The sequence below is a fragment of the Myripristis murdjan genome, chromosome 12, assembly GCF_902150065.1.
Source record: "Myripristis murdjan chromosome 12, fMyrMur1.1, whole genome shotgun sequence".
Lineage (NCBI taxonomy): Eukaryota > Metazoa > Chordata > Actinopteri > Holocentriformes > Holocentridae > Myripristis > Myripristis murdjan.
Window position 1 is genome coordinate 29,167,128 of NC_043991.1, and position 22,320 is coordinate 29,189,447.

At 40.1% G+C, this 22,320-nt stretch overlaps 1 protein-coding gene across 2 annotated transcripts; it reads right to left on the reverse strand.

The window, feature by feature from the left end:
• Positions 1-993: 993 nt before the first annotated feature.
• On the reverse strand, positions 994-19,804 carry LOC115368865 (ER degradation-enhancing alpha-mannosidase-like protein 3). Of its 2 annotated transcripts, XR_003929085.1 has the most exons (21): positions 18,832-19,804; positions 18,165-18,210; positions 17,375-17,475; positions 16,308-16,347; positions 15,697-15,809; positions 15,257-15,410; positions 14,986-15,120; positions 14,340-14,445; positions 13,985-14,082; positions 13,684-13,809; positions 12,937-13,020; positions 12,526-12,609; positions 11,963-12,087; positions 11,544-11,709; positions 10,468-10,625; positions 10,209-10,326; positions 8,666-8,839; positions 7,962-8,127; positions 6,396-6,587; positions 3,912-5,622; positions 994-1,026 (listed from the first exon to the last, which is right to left on the reverse strand). XR_003929085.1 is itself a non-coding variant. In XM_030065264.1 (20 exons), the coding sequence occupies exons 1-20, from the start codon at positions 18,981-18,983 to the stop codon at positions 5,327-5,329; spliced, it is 2,634 nt and encodes an 877-aa protein (XP_029921124.1). In that variant the 5' UTR covers positions 18,984-19,804; the 3' UTR covers positions 2,858-5,326. The 2 variants fall into 2 exon arrangements, 1 of the variants encoding a protein (XP_029921124.1); XM_030065264.1 differs by lacking the exon at positions 994-1,026 and having other exon boundaries at positions 2,858-5,622.
• Between the last annotated feature and the right edge of the window lie 2,516 nt (positions 19,805-22,320).

A 22,320-nucleotide genomic window follows, 5' to 3' on the forward strand; every position in this document is an offset into this window, starting at 1 on the left:
ACAAAAGCCAAAACTAAAGGCACAGAAAAGGTTAAAACAAGTGTTAAGATATGAAGTAGGCAATTAAGATGAAATGAAGAAAACCCGTAAAAACTGAATAAAACCGTCAGCAGATTAAAACTCAAAAGAGGACACTACAGATAAATGAAAAAGAAACTTGACATACTGAACTAAAAACGAGAGAAAAAATGTGGGTCTTGAACTTTAATTGAAAAGTGTCGGTGGTGGGGCGAGAGGCCAGTCCAGAGCTGGGGAGCAGGACAGAGACAGCCCGGTGTAGAAGAATTCATTAGAGGGTGTGGAGATGAACTAATATCTTCACATTGTTCATTGTGTCAGATGGATTAATTAATAAACATGCAATTCATCACTGAAGGCTGCTGAAATGGCAGAATTGACGTTGTGCTGTGACAGAGCCCTCAGAAAACTTTCTTCTTTTTTTTTCGATACCAAAATAGCGCATCTCGCCTTGTGCTTCATCATCTCGGCCTGCGTCAGTTATAGAAAAAAAAAAATCAAAAGGGTCGAGCAGCAACTTTTCGTGGTAGTGCAAGGAAGTTACTGGTAGAAAGGAACAGACATGAACTCTCACACCGAATCAGAATCGGAAGAGGGTATGTTAGCATGAACATCAGTCAATTAAGTTAAATTATTGGCTGCTAAAGGACACCAAGTCTTTCTTTCTTTTGTGAGAAAAATGAGAGTAAATGACGCTACGCATGGATAGTCATGTTTTCAAGTTTCACAGAAGATCTCGCTCTCTCTCTCTCTCTCTCTGAGACTCTGAGATCTGGGCAAATCACTGTCAGCAGTAATAGCACAAGAGAGTATGGAACGGGGGTTAAATGTAATGATAGAACACTGGAAATATTTATGAAAAATAGTAATGAAAAATTTAGTTTGATATCTCTTTTGTGTGTGTGTGTGTGTGTGTGTGTGTGTGTGTGTGTGTCTGTCTGTCTGTCTGTCTGTCTGTCTCTCTCTCTCTCTCTCTCTCTCTCTCTCTCTCTCTCTCTCTCTCTCTCTCTGTTGGGTTATGTCAGATTACACGTTTCCCACAGCACATGAAGGCAGCACTAGGAGATTAGTTTAAGAAGAAATTACAGCAAACAGTGGCTCTAAGCGTCATCGCGCTGTGGAAAAACCGGTACAGGCACCTGACAAAGAAGCAAGTCACCGAACAGCTGTTCCGCTTTCTTTACATTTTCACGGTGTGGGAACTGAATAAGTTATGCCGCTCACAGCTGTGGTGCCGACTCCAGATAAATGAGAGATGATCCTGTGCCCTGAGCTGGTCTGTGTTTCCACAGCACAGTGGCGATTCTTTTTCAGAATGGGTGAACAGCAGTGAAAGTACCAGTACCAGCAGAACCAGTGGTTCATGTCTTTGGTCAGTGTGTAGTTGATCCTGTGTCAGTTACCTGCTTTGGAAGAGGCAGAATATCCCCACACCTGAATATTTCTACCACCATTGTTTGGCTGTAGGTTTAATGTGCTGCATTAAAACTTATCATGAAGCCATCTCCTCATATACACTGTATGGACAAAAGTATTGGGCTATACCTCTAAATCACTGAATTAAGGTGTTTTATTCAGTCCCATTGTCACAGGTGTATAAAATCCAGCAGCTAGGCATGCAGTCTGCCTTTACAAACATTTGTGAAAGAATGGCTCGCTCTAAAGAGCTCACTGAATTCCAGCGTGCTGCTGTATTAGTAATGTAACAGGATGCCACCGCTGCAACAGTTGGTGAAATTTCTTCCCTCCTTGTTATTCCACCATCAGCTGGAAGTGGGATCATTGCAAAGTGGAAGCGTTTAGGAACCACAGCAGCTCAGCCACCAGGTGGCAGCACCACGTAAAGTTACAGAGCGGGGTCGCTGAGCGCTCATAGTGCGTAAAAGTGGCCAATGCTCTGCTGACTCAGTAACTGCAGAGCTCCAAACCTCCTCTGGCATCAACATCAGCACAAAAACTGAGCGCCGGGAGCTTCATGGCATGGATTTCCATGGCCACCACACCACAACTGGACTCTGGAGCAGTGGAAACTGTGGAGTGACCAATCACGCTCCTGTATCTGGCGGTCTGATGGACGAGTCTGGGTTTGGTGAACGCCAGGAGAACGTTCCCTGTCTGACTGCATTGTGCCGACTGTGCAGTTTGCTGGAGGAGGGATAACACTGTGGGCTGGTTTTTCTGGGCTCGGCCTCGGCCCCTCAGTTCCAGTGAAGGGAAATCTTACTGCTTCAGCTCACCAAGACATTTTGGACAATTTTCTGCTTCCAGCTTTGTGGGAACAGTTTGGGGAAGGAAGGCCCTTTTCTGTCCCAGCATGACCCAACCCCATCCAGCACCTTTGTGATGAACTAGAACAGAACAGGCTTGAGTCAGGCTTATGAACACCATTATATAAAAATATGCTAGTCTAAAACTTTCCCTGATTCCTAGCCCATCAACTCAGCCTCATAAAGGCAATAGGATGACAGTTAAAAAAAAATACAATTAAGTCCTCTGGTTGCCTTGTTCAGTCATGAGCCACTGCCACCTGTTCAGAGCAGCCTTTTTGAGTGCACAGCTCCAAATTTGATTACTTTAATGAAAAATCCATGCTTGAGTGGTTGTGGACCAGTCCAAAAAGAAAACACTATTTGTCACACAATCTCACGATCAATAGTTCCTAAGGTCACTATGCAATTGAATTACACAAACCAGTTAGAAACATCAGGCAGCCACTTCATAATTGAATGACTAAAATAAAGTTAATTTGGGAAAAAATGAAAGATTGCACAAATCTGATATCACATTTGATGACGTGCTTCCAGATCCAGTAAGCTAATAACAAAGAGGAAAGGAGATGTGAAGTTATGACTTTAGATTTATTGATGAGTTTGCCTCAGCTCACAGTCAGCAAATAAACACTTCTCACACAGTACAGGAAAATGTGAAAGAAAAACAGGACCATGTCATGCATCCCTTTGGCACTTTTTGAGCTTCAACTACTCATCAACAGAAACCTTCTATTATAACTGACCATAATAAATACAACAAAACAGAAATAAATAAAAAAAAAAACAAAAAAAAAAAAACATTTTCTTCTTGTCCATGGTCCTTTCTACTGTGTTCATAATAATGGTCTTATGACCATGCACACAGTCTTGAGGTATACAGGTTGGCAATGCCTTATACACGCACAAAAATAAAACAGACATGTCATGTTGGATTAAGACTTGAAATGATCTCAGCAGCATAAAAAAAAGAGGTTGACTGCACAAACATGAAAGAAAATAAAATATACTCTGGCACCATAACCCAATTTTTTCCTATACAAACATCAACTCACATTCCCATGTAGAAAAAAATGCAACAAAATTTCATATTAGTGAGATTAAAGGAAAATGACAAAATAACATAAAAAAAAATACCAAACTGACTGCATGTAAAGAAGCTGTACGTCTTTCTGAATTGTTGCATATTGTTGTTACACATAATAATGCCCATGAAATGAGTCTTAGTTTGTGAAGAGCGAGTGTGTGTGTGTGTGTGTGTGTGTGTGTGTGTGTGTGCATGAGAAAGAGACGGAAGTTAATGACAGAGCCTTGACAAGAGATCCACCAACACTGGCTCCAAGATTTCATAGTAGAATTGATATCAATCACATTTTAGAGCCAATCTTACAGGATCCACTTTAACAGTTAACATTCCTTTTGATTGGTTTAAAAATCTTAAGCTGTACTGTAACAACCCTACTCGATTTTCCTTTCAAATCATGTTAAAAATTTGATTCAAATTGGACTTTTTCATGATTTGATCCAACAGGGTTTTTTTCTTATAGTACATTTTAACTTAAATAAATGTCTCAATATCGTGTTATGTAAATAGGATATTTGTGACACTTTACAATTACTGATGACATCTCTCTCACTCTCTCTCTCTGTCTCTCTCTCAAGCACACACACACACACACACACTCAAGCAGACTGTGGTCATCCCTGTCAGGATTGGCCACAGAGGAACATACAGTATGTGTGTTCCAAAGTGCATAGCATTCTGGGACTGGAAACCAACACTTGGACCTGTGACGCTGCTTCCACAGCCAACTGGTGCAAATACCACATGTAGCCGTACATGTAACTGGAGTTGCAAGACAACCTGCTTTGGTAATTCATGAAATGTTTTAAGAGGACTGAGACTACATGGTTGTTTATAGGCTGATCAAGCATTGACACCTTCTGGACAATGGAACTCATTTAAAAGCCATAATTGATTTTCAAAAACCTAATTCCTAGAAAGGTGATTTTGTGAGCACAGATGGTTTTCATCTGGCAGCAGTGATGTATTAGGTCAGGCATGGTCTTGTGTGTTGTAGTAATCACATGCATACACAGCACGCAACCCAAAACACAAATTAGTATAAAGGCGCACACACAACCATACACACACACAGCAACACAAAGTTTAACCTGCGCCAAACTGCGTTCACTGTTGAAATTCCCTGAAGTAGCCTACCAGTACAAGATAAACAAAACTGGTTTCCAAATTGGCCCCAATATACCCTTCATCTATTGGCATTATATTACTGAGAAGTTATGGTAACCAATGCAAACAAACAGGCCAGGTAAGATCCCATTCACCATCACTAGATATTAACATTTCTTTCTGAAATGGAGCAAATTACATCCACATTACACAGTTGAGGGAACACCATACTAGGCACCTACCAATCTTCTATTATTTTATTTCTATGCCTCCAACAGTTGAAAGGTGCAATCTAGACTATAAACAAAACTGCATTGCATAAAAAAGTAACTGAGTGTGTTTCTGTTGCTTTTTCAACTGCTCTCCCCTAAGGTGAGGCAACGTTAAAGTTCTATTTATTAATCTATTTCAATATCACCACCAAAAACTGTATGTGCCTACAGTAGCAACATTAAGCTAGGTTTAGGCAGCACTAGCCCATGCAGCTTAACCTACACTCCATCCTTTTGTGTTTTTTAGCCTTTAATTAACCTGTTCAAACATGAGATAAAAACCCTCATTTCAAGAGAGACCTGCACCATGCAGGAAAAAGAGTTCCAATACAAGCTTCAGCCTTCTAGCTACAGAGCCATCTTGAGGTTTGAGACTGCATGGATCTTCCACACTGCTGGACTCGCCTTCATCTGTTGTTAACATGCAGGCAGGGTCCATTATGGCTCCATCTGGGGCAGTGGGGGCTCTGAGGCACATGCCATTGAGACACTGACACAGGGCCAGTATTAGGAGGCTGCTGCCTTATTGTCAGTGTGAGCGGATCACAGGAACCTGGCTGCTTTGGGATCAGCAAAGGTCAAGGATTTGTGTCTGGTCCACTGTTAGAGTTGGGGCTCTGAGATGAATCTAGGGGAGAAAGCACAGCTGCTGAGCATGGCTCAGTGCTCTCATTCTCTGATGCCTTCGTGCAGTACTGCTGCTGTGACTGCTGCTCTCCTCTGAGCTCTTCTTCCTCTTCCTCTTCCTCAACGAGCACCTCTCCTTTCTCCAGGACAAACTCCAGCGTGGGCCCTCGAGCTGCCCCTTCCTCCAGCTCCCCGTCCTCTGCTAAACGGAACTTGATATTCATCGCAAGAGGTTTCTCTGGCTTATCTGGACCATGAAGAGGAAAGTGAAACAAATGTTAGTCTGGGTTGAGAATATACAGATTTACATCTAAGAGGGATACTAAGCTTTTGGCAATGTTCATAACAAGGAATCAGTAAACATTTTGTCCTGTACAAATGATGTCCCCATCAATCCCCTGTCAATCTCTGTAGCTTTCAACTAGTGAAAATTAAGAATTTTTTATTATCACTCACAATGCAATTTAATGGTGATTTTATCAGCAAACACATAAGCAACATAATTAAGTAACAGTCCTGAATTCTCAAGTGAGTGAATTACACAGCGCATGAACTGCAGTTCATGAAGCATGACATCATGACACACCACCACACAGACATTCTTCCAGTAGTGCGATGAAAAGACAGACTATAACTTTTTCAACTACAAAAACAATTGACAAATTTCTCATTATTTCTCCTCCAAACAGTCCCACAAAATATTTCAGACCAATGTCAATGGAATTTAAGTTGTTTTACTACCTTTAAAAGGCCTCATATCGAGATTTCTGAATTTAAGACTTTAATACTTTTTAATGCCTTGCAGGTACCCTGTCTGTAGAGTCCCCAACCACAACAAATGTGCCCATTTTAGAGACTTATCATACACATAGGTATCATAACAATATATTGATTAAAAAAACATCACAGATTTCAGCTTAAACCTGTGTGCTGTGCCAAGACTGCAATACCGCCCCTGTTAACAACATGTGCTCCACTAGATGCACTGGTGTCACAGCAGGGAATCATAAATCTGCTCACCATGTCCCAGCTGCCTCTCCTTGGGCAGCAGCAGCACATCTACATTGTGATGTTCCTCCAGAGCAGCTGTGAGCACAGCACCCTCACGGCTGAAAAGGAAAACCAAAGGCAGGCTGATGTCTGTGGTGGAGTCGCCGTCTCCAACCATCTGAAACAGCGGCGTCTCTTCACTGTTGCTCCCCTCGCGGTGGTCTGGGAAGCAGAATAGTGGAAACACAGAGTGAGCAATCAGAAACTGAGTTCTATTCAAAGTACGCCTGGATATCAAAAAATCAATACTAGTACTGATATATCCATGCTATACTGATATTGCGATATGAGACTAGATATCATAATGGGATATGCTATTAGTGTTGTCTTTCCCTAATATTAAAGGCTGCATTACATGATGCACTGTACATTATATTTCTATGGTATTATATTCTATTATGTACCATCATATTACTATTCTTGCTGTATTATATATGAATCTATCATATTGTTGCTTACTACTATTATTATTCAGGAATGTACTATTTGCCTACCTCCATTGGTATTTTCTGGTGGCTACACTACCACTGCACTGCATTCCATCCATGTATCTATTTATTACAGTCAAGAAATACAGTTTTCTGAATGTATTAGACAGTTCTAGCTGTTCTATAATTTGTCTCTACCTGCTTAGTGGTCATATCAACATTACTGATGTTTAACTGTTTATCAAAAATCTGGGTGTGTGTAAAATCTCTGGTGTGTAAATATCTTATGAAAGCACTGGTCGTTCCTACAAATAGTGTCACAATATTTTGAGGTGTTTGCTCAAAGATATCTTTGTCCATATCGCCCAGCCCCACTTTTATGATATTTGACTGAATTAAACCATAGCCGTGTGGCACTGATTCTAATTCAGTAAACTGATATGAGCTTTATTCAGTAGGCAAGTACTTGGTCCACTACACTGAAATTTCTCAAAGTTTGTTTCAGTGAAGGGGAGCTTGTCTTAAATTCATGGAAAAAAGCAGTGGGAGAGTATTTTGGCAAAAAATAAAAATAAAAATACTAAAAAATAAAAGACAGACTAGCAGCTACTTCTTGTTGTGAGGCCATGTTTACACTAGGCCAGGTAAATTTGACAATCTCCACAACAATTCAACTCAACATCTTTTTTGACTCTGACTTGGCCTTCTGTCCACATGAAGCTGCCATTTTTCACCTGAGAAAATGGGGCTTTTCAAAAAGTGGTGCACATTTGAAAACAGTTGTCTAGTGTTATAATATGGACAGGGAAGTGGAGCTTTTTGAAACCGCTGATGTAGGACTGTCATGTGATCTAGGTCTTGGTCCATTATCATGCATGTGCAGACCAGGTGTAGGCCCAGTAGAGCAGTTTAAGTTTTTTGGGGGGCACTTCAATGTGTATGGAGGGACACCCAGCTTACTGTGGACATGCCCTGCAGTACATGCTTGTGTTGGCTGCTACACACAGCTCAAATATGGGTAAGAAGTTTATATATTTGACTGTGCATTGTGTGTGTTGTATAGAATACAGAGTGTGCTTCAGGTTTCAGTTCCTGTGGAAATCCTCACCTATGAAGATGACTCCAATGGCTCCAGCTTCCTGTAGCCTACGAGCCTTGCCAGCGAACATACAGTCACCACGCAGTGCCAGGGCGATATGGCCTTTAACCTCAGCTGCATTATCTATGGGCCCACATGCTGTGTAGGGAGATGCCTTCACTATGCTGCCCTTCACCTGAGGACACAGCAGTTTGTGTGTTAATGTAAGTAGTTGCGTGGTTGTGAGATCAAAGAGTTTGAGGAAGTCAGGGTGAGGAGAGAGGAAGAAAGAAAATAGAGACAAAGAGAAATGCATTATTTACAGATGAAAACATTCGCTGTTTGGCAAACATGCAACACCTGGAGTATATCGCAAAATCTACAAACAAGAATCATTTGATTTAACCTACAGAATAAAACAGGTCTGTCAATAGCTGTGAATAGTAAAAGGTCTCATTTATTCAAATTAGTTTCCTCAAAAGTTTGAGATTTTATGAAAATTTGGCTTTGGGTTCATGCTGTTGCTATGAAAGATCTGTCTGATATTAAAATAACATGACTTGCTTTGATGTCTATATGTCATCAGGTCAGATTGACATGACATTTTTTCAATCTCTACTTTATTTTTTTCTTCATTTTGCTGCTTTCTATTTTTTCTCCTCCTGTGTAAAGCGCACTGCATTATAATGTAAGCATGCTGCAAAAACACATTTTGATTGATTAACCGAGCTCACCCCATGCTCCTGCTTGGTAAGGTCCATTCCAAACTTGGCAGGTCCAGCAGTGAGGACTGTCCTACCCAGAAATGGGGGAGATATGAGCTGAACAATGTGTGGCACCACCTCTTCCTCCTCTGGCGTTTGGCTTACCTCTGCCACAAGTTTTACCCGGTACACTCCTTTATGTTCCTGCAATAATTGAATTATAGAAATTGGATTGAAAACAATAATGCATACTAATGATTCAGTATGTTCTAATGATGCAACTCGATTTATTTTTTCAGACGTATTACTAGGGTTGGGCAATATGACAATATGTTAATACAGGTCAACATTTCATCATGGGGGATCTGGGATATTGTGGGATATTGAAGGTAAACAATCCTTGTGTTATTTCCATTCCTACCTTTCTCCTTAGCTATAAATTAACTGCTTTCAATCAACTACCACCATACTGCAGTCTGTACTAATCCCTAACCACCATAAATAAAAAAGCACAGCAATCATTTCAAAAAGCAAAACCAGACAAGAAATCCATTTACAGACAGACATCTCACTTTTTTCCTTACTTGAAAACCTCATGCTACTACCAGAGGGGTCATGCAATTAGATTAGCCACTTTTGTAAATTCAGAGTACAGAGCGGCCACAGCTGATGAAACAAAGGAGGAATTTATTAAAAAATGTTCCATATTCTATTTATAAGTGTTTTCTGATTTACTCAATCTGGCACTGCTCAAAGCATTCCAATTTGAACTACAGTGCAATGTCCAGTTGGTTTAACAGAGGGTAATACAGTGAACATGTTTAGTCAGCTCCAAAGGAATGTGCTGAAAGCTTCAAATCGCATGGCTCAACATGTTGCTCGAGTGCATCATCAGGAACAACCAGCTAAACAACCAAATGGAGCCAACTTGGAAAGCGCTAGCCAAGTCAATACAGAGATGCTCTCCCTGCCAAATGAGAAGTAAATATTGGCAAGAAGTAATTGATGTTGTACCACTGAAGACAGCAGACGAAACTGCTTATAATCATGGGTATATTATCACATTATAGTGGAGGACTAAAACCACTATGTGAAAGGACTGACTGTCCTGAGAATCTGAAACATTACTTGGAGAGAAGCAAAGTAACTGACAGTCTTCAGTATTTTTTTTTATTTATTTTATTTTTGTTGTGTTTTATACAGTCAGATGTTATAAATATTTATTTTATGTTTTACTGGTCTGTACTTTTTTAATGGCTGAATAGAGCCCTGTACTGTCACCAGCTGGGTTGTACCTCTCAATAACATGCAAGCTAGCTTCATAATACAAATAAATGGAAAATATTATTATGCTTGACTCATGCATTTATGAAAATGCACAGATGTAATGTTTTTTTCCCCATATTGCCATCCCTTTAACCTTTTGTAATACCCTGTATTTCGCTTTAGCTGATGATATGTTTTAGTAAGCAACAGCAATATGGATGTAGAAATACAAGAAGAACAGAAATACAGAAACGTAGGTAGTGGTTCACGTTGAAAGGTGTGTAATGAGTAAACAAAACCAAAGTACCTTCTGACTTCCTGTTTCTCCAGCCATGGCCTCATTTAGTGGGGTGAGAGAAATGCCCATGCTTTTCAAGAACTCCACTGGCTCCATGCCACTGTCATGGAGTGGCAGTTCAATTTCCCTGTGAAACCCAACCAGCATACACAGACACACACACACACACAGACAAACAAATCAAAATACAAAGTAACTATGAATCACTAATTTTACCAGTAATTTCACTCTAAATACAAAGCGCACCCATGTGATTTGACACACACACCTGACAGGCAATGGGTGAAAGGCTCGTCCAACCCCAGTGAGGTACTTGTAGCTGTCCCGGATGGTTTTGGCAAAGGAAGGGTTGTTGGGGAACAAAGTCTGGGTGCTGGGGCAGGAGTACGTGAACAGGTCCTCTTCTAGAGAGATGGGAGCTGCCTCCTGAAGCACAGGGCCCACAGTCAAAAATTTTGCTGGCACTTGTTAGTTCCTACGCTACTATGTCAATTAACCAATTACAGGGTTTGTTAGCAATTGTAGCTTCTCATTAGGTAGCTGCTGCATACTGCTTCATAAAAATAAGTAAATAAAGTCCTGAAAACTCCATAATATCATAAAATGCAAAATGCATGATGTTATGTTCTTTTTGATGTAGAACATAAGAAGAAGTCATTTTTAACATTTAGATGTAATGATCTAGCATTAAATTGTGAAGTTAGAACATTTAAGAGCTAAATTAATCACTAATAATTTTTCAGTGGAGCTAGTTATACCACAAACTTCAGTTTTTAGGATGGGCTTTTATTTGCTTCTGTCAACAAAAGCAACCAGCCCATATTTGGAAGCTGCCAGTGTGTGGATAAGGTATAACTCATCTCCAGTTGTTCACACCATATAATGAACAATGCCAGATAATTTCACTGTTGTAGGTTTACTAATGAAGATATATGTTGATGTGTGTGAGCTCATTTTTCAATAGTTGATGCTCCCTAAATGCTGTGACATGGAGTCAAGTGTGCCATCAAAGTAAAAGCTACACAATTTAAAGCACACTGGCAGCAGTAGTCAATTTAAGGAGCACTAAACTAAATAAATAAACAAATAGTCTAAATAATGAACATAAATCATAACTGTTATACAGTCATCTGTCTGCAACTTTCCCACAACTGATTGTAAATAAACTGCCAATGGACTGGAATTGTTATAGAGAGCTGTAGCCTGTATGCAAAGTATTATTGGGTTTTAACGGAAGTTTTTTGGTAAATGTTTGAAGGTTATATCAGTTTATATTAATCAAAGATTCAAAATTCAAAGATAGCTATATTGTGTGTTTGACTGTGGGAAAGAGGCTGTCCTTACAGTGTTGTTGCCCTGACAGGGGGGCTGGGTGGTGGACAGGGAGACAGGGAGCAGGTGTGCCTCTGTGGTGAAGATGTAGTCATCGATATCAAAGGGCAGTTGGCTCTTCTCAGAGAACAGCAGGTATAGGTATTTAAACATCTCTGCCAGGAAGAATGAATCCATCCTACACACATACACACACACACACACACACACACACACACACACACACACACACAATAATTGTCTACAAATTTTCTAGACAACAAAATCTAATTTCAAAATGTTACTTCTCGTACTTTTATTGCAGTTTTTCCAAGTTTCAATTATAATGACTATTACATTAGGAAAGACAACTAATACAGTGCCATGTGGGCAACCAAACATGCTCCTGTCAGCTTAAATATGATTTGAAGTATATTGGTCCTACACACTACCTGTCTTCATGTGTCCCAGTGCGTACATCTTGTACTGCAGCAAAGCCACAAGGCACCCTGGCATAGGCATTGAGCTTCTCCACGATGGACTGTCCCACCCTGAGGTAGTAGGGGTCGCCTGTGGCCTGTAGAGAGCAACACATGGTGCATTAGCAGTAGTATACAGACACATTGTGCCTATAGTGTAACAGAAGGCTTATTTCAGAGACATAGTGAAGTCCAAGACTGACAAATTCAATTGGAGATTTCAAACTGAACAGTTTAGGCCACAATGTCAGCCAAGAAAACAGGACCTACTAGGAAGATATAAATGTCTCATAACCAATTATAGTCGTGTCAAGCTTGTTAAGTATGACTAATGAGTTGCTAAAATGATTTTAACAGTGGCAGCTGGTGCACAGTTCACTTACCAGGGTTGCCTCATCAAAGCAATAAATAAACATGACTCACTAGCGCAGGTGCTCCACTGACAACACAAGGAGCCAGACTCTAACCTTGTTCATTGTATCAGAGGAATAACTATGCTCCATTGATGTCTGTAATAGTCCAATTATTTTTTTCACCTTATAGAGGTAGTAGGTGCTTTCTGCAAACTCTGGCCTCAGTGGGTGTTGGCCCCAATGTACTCGAAACTCTGTAGTGAAAGCCTACAGGAAGATGAACAAATAAATAAACAAAAAATGCATATTTTACATTTTTTGGATGGTTCTGATAAAAAGCGTGACAAAAAATCACATATTACACTCATTTTTTAAAAACATGTTACAGGTATTTTCTACAATTATCTATCAGTATCACATATCTGAAACACTGATCAATGGCTGTCATTCATTCATTTATTTATGCCTTTTTCATACAAATACATAAAGCAGCCATTGCTATATACATGCCATAACTTAAAATGGGCCGTGTACTAAAAATGTTTTATGACAGCCACTGAATACAGGACTTCAAACAAGGTGCTGATTCTTTACCTCTGGCAGAAACTTGTGCTGTTTAGTGACTTGGTAGAGCATCTCATGGGTCTCAATGGCTGGTTTCAGATCTCCTCTCAAAACCTGTAGGTTAGGTTGACAAAATGTTCTGCATAACAACACTCAAGTCTGAGATTTACAAATCAGCAATTTCAATCATCAAACACTCTGAGAATGAAGCCCATCATGACTCATGGCTTTGAGGACTGCTATTGAGTAGCAGATCCACACTTAAATGCCATATATTTTGTTACCACAAATGGGTCCAAAACAAAGTGGTGTGCTAAGAGACAAATGGAATCAAAATGATGAGAAAAACAACTATGTTCACCTGTGCCAGAACAACAAAAACTAGTTATCATTCTTTGCATGTAGATTATCGTAGTGAACAATAGATGTGGTCCTCTGTGGTGTAGGCACAGAGGGATTCTGCACAGTGCTCTTGAGCAGCATCACATTTTATTTGCTAATAGGCAATTCCTAGTACACATCATCTTGTAACTGCAGATCATTTCTAAACACCTGTCACCTGCCTACAAGCTATTTAGGGTACTGCATCGCATTCTCTATTCACAGCCCAATAACAAATATAACTGAAATATCAGTTTGCAAAACAAATGTTGTAGCAAATCTTGGAGTGCAACAATTTCTTTTTCTTTACTTTTTCATTGCCACTGGTGTGAATTTTACTATTTTAATGGTGGAAATTCTGCTTAACCCAGTGCATCTAAAAACAGAGTTGCTGACCTGCAGGCCAGGAAAGAAGGCAAGGAGAGAGTCCATCCAGCTGCGCACGCTCACAGTGGGGTTGTGCATGTGCACGTTGAGCAGCAGGGGAGGCTGACTGATGTACTTCATAATGGCACTGTAGTGCTGTAGTATACAAACAGTGTGAAAAGTTGTCACCAACATGTCATCAGCCCAGTCAATCACTCAGTAAACACGTCACGTGGTGGTCACATGGTGCTGCAAGAGCCAAGTGAAATACAGCAAGTAGGCACTGCTTGACTATAGATGCATGTAGGGGGGAAAAGTAAGAGTGGCTTACAATGTTGAACCTCTCCAAATAAACATTGTCTCCGAGCAGAATGTAAGCCTTCATCAGATACTCGTAGTATGAGTCGATACCAGCACCAACTCCACTGTCTACAAATACAGAGGCAAGAGACAGGGAAGATATGAGCATTAGCAATCGAACAAGAAGTTCAAAATGCAAATGCAAATGTCTGTGTGTGTGTGTGTGTTTCTGAATTGCTCTATGTTCCCTGTCATAGTAGTCCAATTTTAGAACACCTGTATGGTTCCAATTTGGTCTCTAGCTGATGCCAATGTTTTGACAGAGTCAGAATGTGTGTGTGTGTGTGTGTGTGTGTGTGTGTGTGTGCGCGTTGTGTTTGCCTTACCCCTCCGGACCCAATCTCCATTGTGGATATTGATGACTGTCCCCACCAAGTCGCTTCCTCTCTGTCTTTTCTCCCACAGGACATCCAGGGCCTTCCTTGCATGTTCCTGTCAAACAGGAACAGGTATTATGGCCTTAAATAAGACTTATGTTTCTGAAAAACAAGAAAAATCACATAATTGATGTATGCTTTCATAATCCAAACCACTGACATGAAAACATGAGCTGTTGCAAGGACATACACGTAAGAAAACTTTGATACTGTACATATTTTAGTCATCATCATCATCACAGAGAGCGAATTCAAAATGCACTGGGGGTCTTTCCTGGACCTTGATGTTTTTTCATAGACCATCCAAACAAAATATACATGTACTAAACTATGGATCCGAACATAAAATTAGGACCTAAAAAGCCTGATTTGACACTTTTTGCTTCCTAATCCCTTAAAAGAAGAGAGATCCATTCCTTCATCCATTCTATCTGAAAATTAGAAAAAATGTATGTAACCAATCCAAGTGGAGATGTAGAAAATGCATTTAAACAGAAAATACCATGAAGGATGACACAAATTATTATTGTTATGGACACTTAATGTTAAAGGTGAATGGAGAAAGGGGAAGTATGGAGAAAATGAGAAGTAATACCTCAAACACAGCTTCTCCAGATAGTCTGCTGAGGGCAGCAAACTCCAGGATCATGGTCCCTGCACAGGCTGTACAGGTGTCCGATTCAGTGCCTGTGCGTGAGAGGGGATTCAGGACTCCATACCGCAAGTTCACCTGGAGAACCAAGAATAAAAAACTTTATACAACTGGAGGCCATGGGAGAATTGTGGGAGACTAAGCAAACATTCAATATCTGGTTTAATGGACTAGCAATCAATCCACTGATATTTTGTAATTAAATAAAGAGTACCCTGGGGTAAGGAAGGCCACTTGTGGTGTTAAAGGCAGGCAGTAATCGATGGCCCAGCTCCTTGGCCATGTGTAGGAGCTCATCTTCATACCACTGCATCCTCTCTCCACGCTGACGGAGGTGGTCAGCCATCACATGGGCACCCAAAAGGCCTCTGGAGAACAGTTAGGGAAGGGAAGGGAAGAAAGAGATGAAATGGAAAAAAATAGAGATTAAAAAAGAATAAGAAAAAAAAGTGGGACAACTTGAGAATACTGAGTAACCAACTAGTAACTAACAAGCCAATGCCACTTCTGTCCAGTAACAGTAATAAGCCATACTGTGACCTATCACTGCATAGTGAAGAAGAACAATCAAGAGAACACTGCTACAGGCATTTATTGTCATTATATAAAACAAACTTATTTTTTTTAAAGAACTGTTGAAAAGAATATGCATACCCCAAGACTCTGATGTTGGTTTCAAACACAGATACAACCACATCATTGTCCAGGCGCACCTCCCTCACAGTCTTCCTCACTGCATCTTCAAAGTCATCAAGCTTGTTCAAAACCTGAACATACAGGCAGGCAGGTGAGAAAGAAAGAATGAATGAATGAATTAACCGATTAAACAAAACATAGACTTCTTCACTAACTCACATTATATAGTTACTACCGCTCTGCATAAGCAGGAGTGTGGAACACTAACTGGGTATGGACATGCAGTAAGACCAATGGCCCAGGTGTATAAAGCTAATGTTTTGTTTGTTATCCTCACTATTGATGTCTCAAATGCTCAAGTATTTTACAAGGGGGTCAAGGGGTGTCAATCCTGTTTGCTTGTTCTGAATTCGTGGTATTATAAAGCTCTCTGAGGCTGTGAACAGTGTTTTTGATGTCTAAATAGACCTGAACCTGATCTTACTCTAAGCATGCCCCAAAACATCATGTGCACATCTCGGGGATGAACCGGTCAGGGGGACCAGACAATCTTAAAGGACAGAGGCTGCCACTTTCAAACGTATGATCCATTCCTCACCATGCAAAGCAGGGTCAAATGAGGTACTCACCACCAGGGTATCAAGAGTGTCAATCAGTGTGAGTGAAAACCTGGAGGGGCAGAAAAAAAGGTCATGACAATCTGTGGTACTGATCCAGTTTCAAAATGGAATGAAGTGTAACAACTGTGCAGCGTTTCCAATCATATTGTGTTATACAACGTGTTATAAAAAGGGATGCATTGTGTTATGCAGACATGCTTTGAAGACTTCTTTGCAAATTTCACTTGAATTTGCTCGTAATCCTGGTATCCCAGAAAAACTAGGGCATCTCTTCTAAGCCAAATCACATCTGTCTAATTGGAACAGACTACAGCATAATAAATTCAATAGGGTATGAAGTCATGGTTTCTTTTGAAGACACAATGTCATTTTCAAAGAGTAAAAATTACATAAATATCACCCTTCATATTAAATCCACAATCTCTGACATATTTGCTGACACAAAAAGATAATATGCACATGCTATGACATTGTAATATTTTTTTCCTATTCTATCACCTCCAGATTTAGCAGACATTTCTAATTTGCTCTGACATTTGGAAACAATACAAAAATGCAAAAAACATGCTAATGACAACTATGGTAATTAAGATGTAGAACATGTTTCTTTAATATATATATATTTTTAAAATATTATTGTTATTATTTTAATGTTGCTTTGCCAGTATTAAAGAAGCTCAACAAAGACTCTGATCATAGCAGTTAAGATTTTCTAGCATAAAGAAACATTAAAATAAGAAGACAAGGTGGATAAAAAAAACTGCTTCTGAAATTGCAATAGTTTTTTAGGTTCTTTGAGTTCTGAAATGAGACAAAATTGATTCAAATGATTCAGAGCTGGCTTAAAAAGGATTTTTTTCTGTGATGTAGATCTAAAACAGTTCAGAGCAACAGGAGTTGGCATAGGTTTTTAACATTTTATCTATGCCCATTCCTAAAGAATAGTGAATCCTGAAAGCAAGCAAAGAAGAGTCTGAGATCTGACCGAAAAAATGCTTAGAATCAGCAACTGATAAACAGGGAGAGACCTCATGGGATCGTCTTAGATTTCAGATGCAGGTGGATGAGGAACTTACTTGCCCAAGGAGTCATCTATGTCGCCTCTGTTGGGCTCCAGGCCCCGGACTCTCCCCCTGCAGCTTAGAGGCATCAGCTCATCTGCTGGGTAGGCATATTTCTGCAAAAAAACAGTAACACAGTGCACACTTTCAATCTGGGGAAAAATGTATAATTCTGTTTCATGTGTGCAGAGGACCAATGTAAACAAGTCTTATAATAATGAGATTGTTTATTAGACCATTGCCATTATGTCCAAGTTATGAAGAGCAAGATGAGTTCCACCTGTAAGAAAACGTTTTTAGGAACAAAAAATAGTAGAACAGTAGAATACTATGTTATAATGCTGTTACATACATATCTATATATCTAAATCGATACCTATACATGGATATAGACACATGTATGTACATATGTATGTGCGTGTAAAAATGCAGGTATGTACAGTTAAGTATGAACTTACAGGTACATACATGTAAGCACATAAATGTAGCATAAAGCTGTATATAGATTTATTATGTACAATACATGGATGTATATGCATCAATGTGCAAGTGAAGAGCTGAAGGTGTACGGAAGCAGAAGACGAACATGTGTGTTAAAAACAGTCACCATTCACATGAATATTCTCTCTTTAATCACTTTAAAAACATGTCCAACTAATGCACACAATATGCTTCAGCTAAACACCTAAACAACGGTGCAAGCTCACACTTTAAACATAGTGATAATCAAAGGTGTTTGCATTACATCACTAATCATGCAATGTGCTTATGATATTATGCAGTTCACTGTTACTGTTGGACTTACCATGTAACTGCCGTAAGCATGATCAAACATCTCTACAATCTGGTCCCTGCAACAGCAACAAAAGCAAGCAAATGAATTTAAAAAATCTAATAACGCACATGTGATAGTGCTTGGTCACGGTCTTCTCTAAGGTCCCACGCTCAGTCACAAGCCAACAAGAGATTAGCGTTTATACACTCAGTAGCCACTTTATCAGGTCCACCTGCACAATCTAATACAATCCAGTCCAACTGTTGTGCCATAAAGTTTCCTTTCCTGCTGCCTACAATGCTCAGCTTTTCTTTTTGTCACAGTAATAGAGGTGTTCATTCAGTTCTGTGTTTGGCATTGAGCTCATAGTTCATGCTGCTGTTGGACTGGACTGCATTTGATTGAGAGGTGTTTCAACTATTCTGTCTCCATCATGCATATAAATAGGGAGAACAAAAAAATAGAAACACCTCTCAATATAATGTAATCCAGTACAAGACCTCTGCAAACTACAACCTCCATAATAAACACAGAATTAAATTTACACATTCAGCACAATGTCAACAAAAACTGAACATTATAAGCTTTCTTAAAAGGTAGAATTTATGGCATAGCTGTTGCACTGAATTGCATTAGACTGAGCAGGTGACCCTGAGAAAGTGGATACTGAGTATGTATTTGTCTCAAAATACTTCACCTGATAACAGTCTTTTCCTCTGGTGTCATGTTCTGGCTCTCCTGACACCTCGCCCAGCCCAGAAGACTGGTGATGAGTATAGTCTTCAACATCATTCCAGTGCCAGGAGGGTTGCCCAGTTCCCAGTAAAGCTTTTTGTCTCTTCTTCCCATGTAACCTCACCCTTGGTTTGGCTTTTGCACGGATAAGCAAAACCCTGTCTGTCTTTGGCCCGGCGTCCACACAAAATCAGACAGTCCAGCAGGAACAGCTCTCCTCCTTCAGAACCCTGATCCTCATTTTGGCTCTTCACCAAAATAGTTAGCTATTGTTAAGCTCTAGCTAAAGGCTGCTTCTGTTAGCTGCCTCCCAGCAACATGTCCATCTCTGCGCCGCTGCCTTGCTACGAGCACCACATCAGGTGACCCGCTATCCTTGTAAACAAAAGATGCAGCGAGCTACAGCTGAGCCTCCCTGGTAACAGCACCAAAATGTCAGTTGGCCAAGAAAAGTGAGGTCTGTTCAGTAAACAAATGTTAAACAGACATAACAGCACATTTTTCGTTGTCTGGTAAAGCCATAATACGAATGAAGAGGATTTTTTTTTGGCTTTTATCAACAGCTGACAGTGAAGGAAGTTTGCTCTGTCGCTACCGCTGGCTAACCAACAGAGCAGGGAGGATCCCAGCCAGCTAGCCAGCTAACACCAAGTTACTAGCTCGCCATAAGCTTATTAGCACGGCGAGTTAGCATACCTAGCTAATTTAGCATAGTCAGAAAAATGCAGGTAGTCTGGAGCGACGCACACATGTAAATTTTCCGGGTTCACCTGCTATCTAAGCTAGAGAGCTACTGCTGTCGATGACACGTAGGACGTCGCTAAAGATGACCACCGTGCTCCCTGACGTCGTGTGCCGAGCTGTCAACGGTAGCAGCCGTTTTTTTTTCCCCCGGCTGCACAGAGCACTCTCCCACTTCCGGGGGCGCAGAGAAGAAAAGAGCCACACGTCACTGCGTGGGCGGACTGAGAGTCTGTTAAAGTCATATTTAAATTTCTTTTACTGTTATCTTCAATTTTACTGACATTTTTTTTTATCAGTTGGAGTCAATGTGGCTTCAGTAGTTTAAACCTCCAGGCAATTGTTAAAATAAAAAAAAATATATACCCATGGCTTTATGTGTCTTGTTGACTACTTAAATAGCCCTTTAAATAACACACACACACACACACACACACACACACACACACACACACACACACACACACACACACACACACACACACACACACACACACACACACACACACACACACACACACACACACACACACACACACACACAAAGTTCTTGTGGGAGTCATGAATCATGTTTTTCCCTCCCAAATGTCACACTTATCAGTCAATTTTATGTTTACCCACTTGTTCCCATTAAATTAGGAAAAGTCATTAAATATGAAGCAAACAAAAAAATGATGATAATTATGTATTTAGAGAACACTGAATGGGTGCAAACTGACCCCAAGCATAATAAAAGTGTTAAAGTTTATACACAGTCTGTGGTCCCTACTCAGAAATTTCAACTGGGATTGATGTCTGTCATTGACATTTAGTCACATTTAAGCGACTCTGACAGTGTGGGGTTCCATGAGTTTGATGGAGTATTTTCTTACATTTTTTCCAGCTGTGTTCCTAGAAAATTTAGAAATGCATGATTTCCCAAGATATAAGGATATAAGCTGCAGTTCTGAACAAGTTCATCAAGCAGTGCACGTGGTTCATCATTGTCTGGTTTATTTGTTATTTTCCAAATTTTCATATTTGTTCCTTTGTCTTGTTTGGAACAATAGTTTTTCTGAGTTGTGTGACAGCCTCCTCTTGGTCTTTACAGCCATACAGGTGAGGCCACACAGGCCTGTATTGTCCCCTAGACACTGACATAAAGGCTTTGTAAGGTTGCATGTCCTTTCCTTCCTCTTTGTTACTTACTTACTTTTTACTTACGTACTTACTTTTTCACTTTTGGAGTGCCTGCAGTGCATTCCAGCTTGTAGTACTTTAGTTTCTCTGATTCCAATATCACCCTCCACATTTGTGATTTACATCTGACTACTAAGGAACCAGCTGTCACCTCTTTTCACACACCGTGTAATAGGCAAGCAGTTAAGAGGGATAAGGTCTGAACGTGTTATTCTCAATGACAAAACACACTATGATGTTACTTTGTCATTGAATTTCAGGGGGATGGAACAATAATCTGAGTGTGGCTCAGTTTCACAGCATTTTCTGCCGACTCATTGTTGGTTGTGGGGTTTCTCAAGGCAACACTGGCCATGTGGCAGCAAAGGATGAGAGCTGATAATGTTGACACTGCCTCGAACCCATTTGATAATGTCAGTGGTGTGATACTGGACTACCATGCTTAAGTTCTACAGTTGCCATGTACTGTCAATTTCTTCCACACTTTAATATGCCACCCTTCATTTTGGAGGAGCACAAGCTTAAGACAAATTAGTGTTATAAGAAAGCCATCCAATGGCAATCCCAACCACAAATCTAAAGGTTGGGAACCCACTCCAGAGCTGGAATGCAAAAGTGGGCAATTATCTCAAATCATCAGATCAAATCTGATCAGTTTGAATGAGATCAAATCAAATCTAGTCTAATTGAAACAAATTATGGCAATATCAACAACATGAAAAAGAGTAAGCTGCTCTACATGCCTTGGTGCCACCCTAACCTTTGGCAATAAAATAAATGGAGAGCATATTAGCCCGTTTCCTTCTCTCCTGCTCATGGTTGTGTCAGCATTAGGAAATCTACAGCTGTTAACTTCTCCTTTATTCAGTAGGTGGCAGTGAAGGACCAACAATGTACAATTGGCACCACAGTCAGAAGTTAGTGTGTAAAAATGGCAGTGAAATCTCTGTGGAAATGCGCATAAAGGAGCCTCCTCTTTAGCAGATAACACAACAAATCCTCAGCTTGTGGTCCTGAATAAGGTTTCAGGTTTTGGTTAATTTGTGTGGCATTTTGCTGATATAAAAAAAAAATGCTCAGAGAATGATCTCAGAGAGTACTAAATGAGTAGGCCTATTGATGAATCACATATTAAACATGGAAACCAAGCAAAATCTATACAATTTTGATTTGACTGATTATTTAATGACAGATATGCACATGCTTACAAGGGATTCTTTATCTTTGTGAAGGTCCTGGATAGGGTTTCCCTCCACCACACCCTTCTACCAATAACCACAGTTGAACTTACAGTATGTGTGTACTTTATGTGCTTTGGCAGGCTTCATGTCAGGATTTATGACCTTGAATCACTGTGGCACCTCTCTGCCATCACCATGTTCAATGAAACTGATGTCTGGAACAACAGATCATGCACTGCTTGGAGGCAGGAGAAAAAATAAGTGAGGCTGAGCTGCTCTTATCCTTGTTCTCCAGTTGCTGCTTTTGTTTTAGAAGCACAGCAGAAAATATACAAAATAAAAGCCATAAA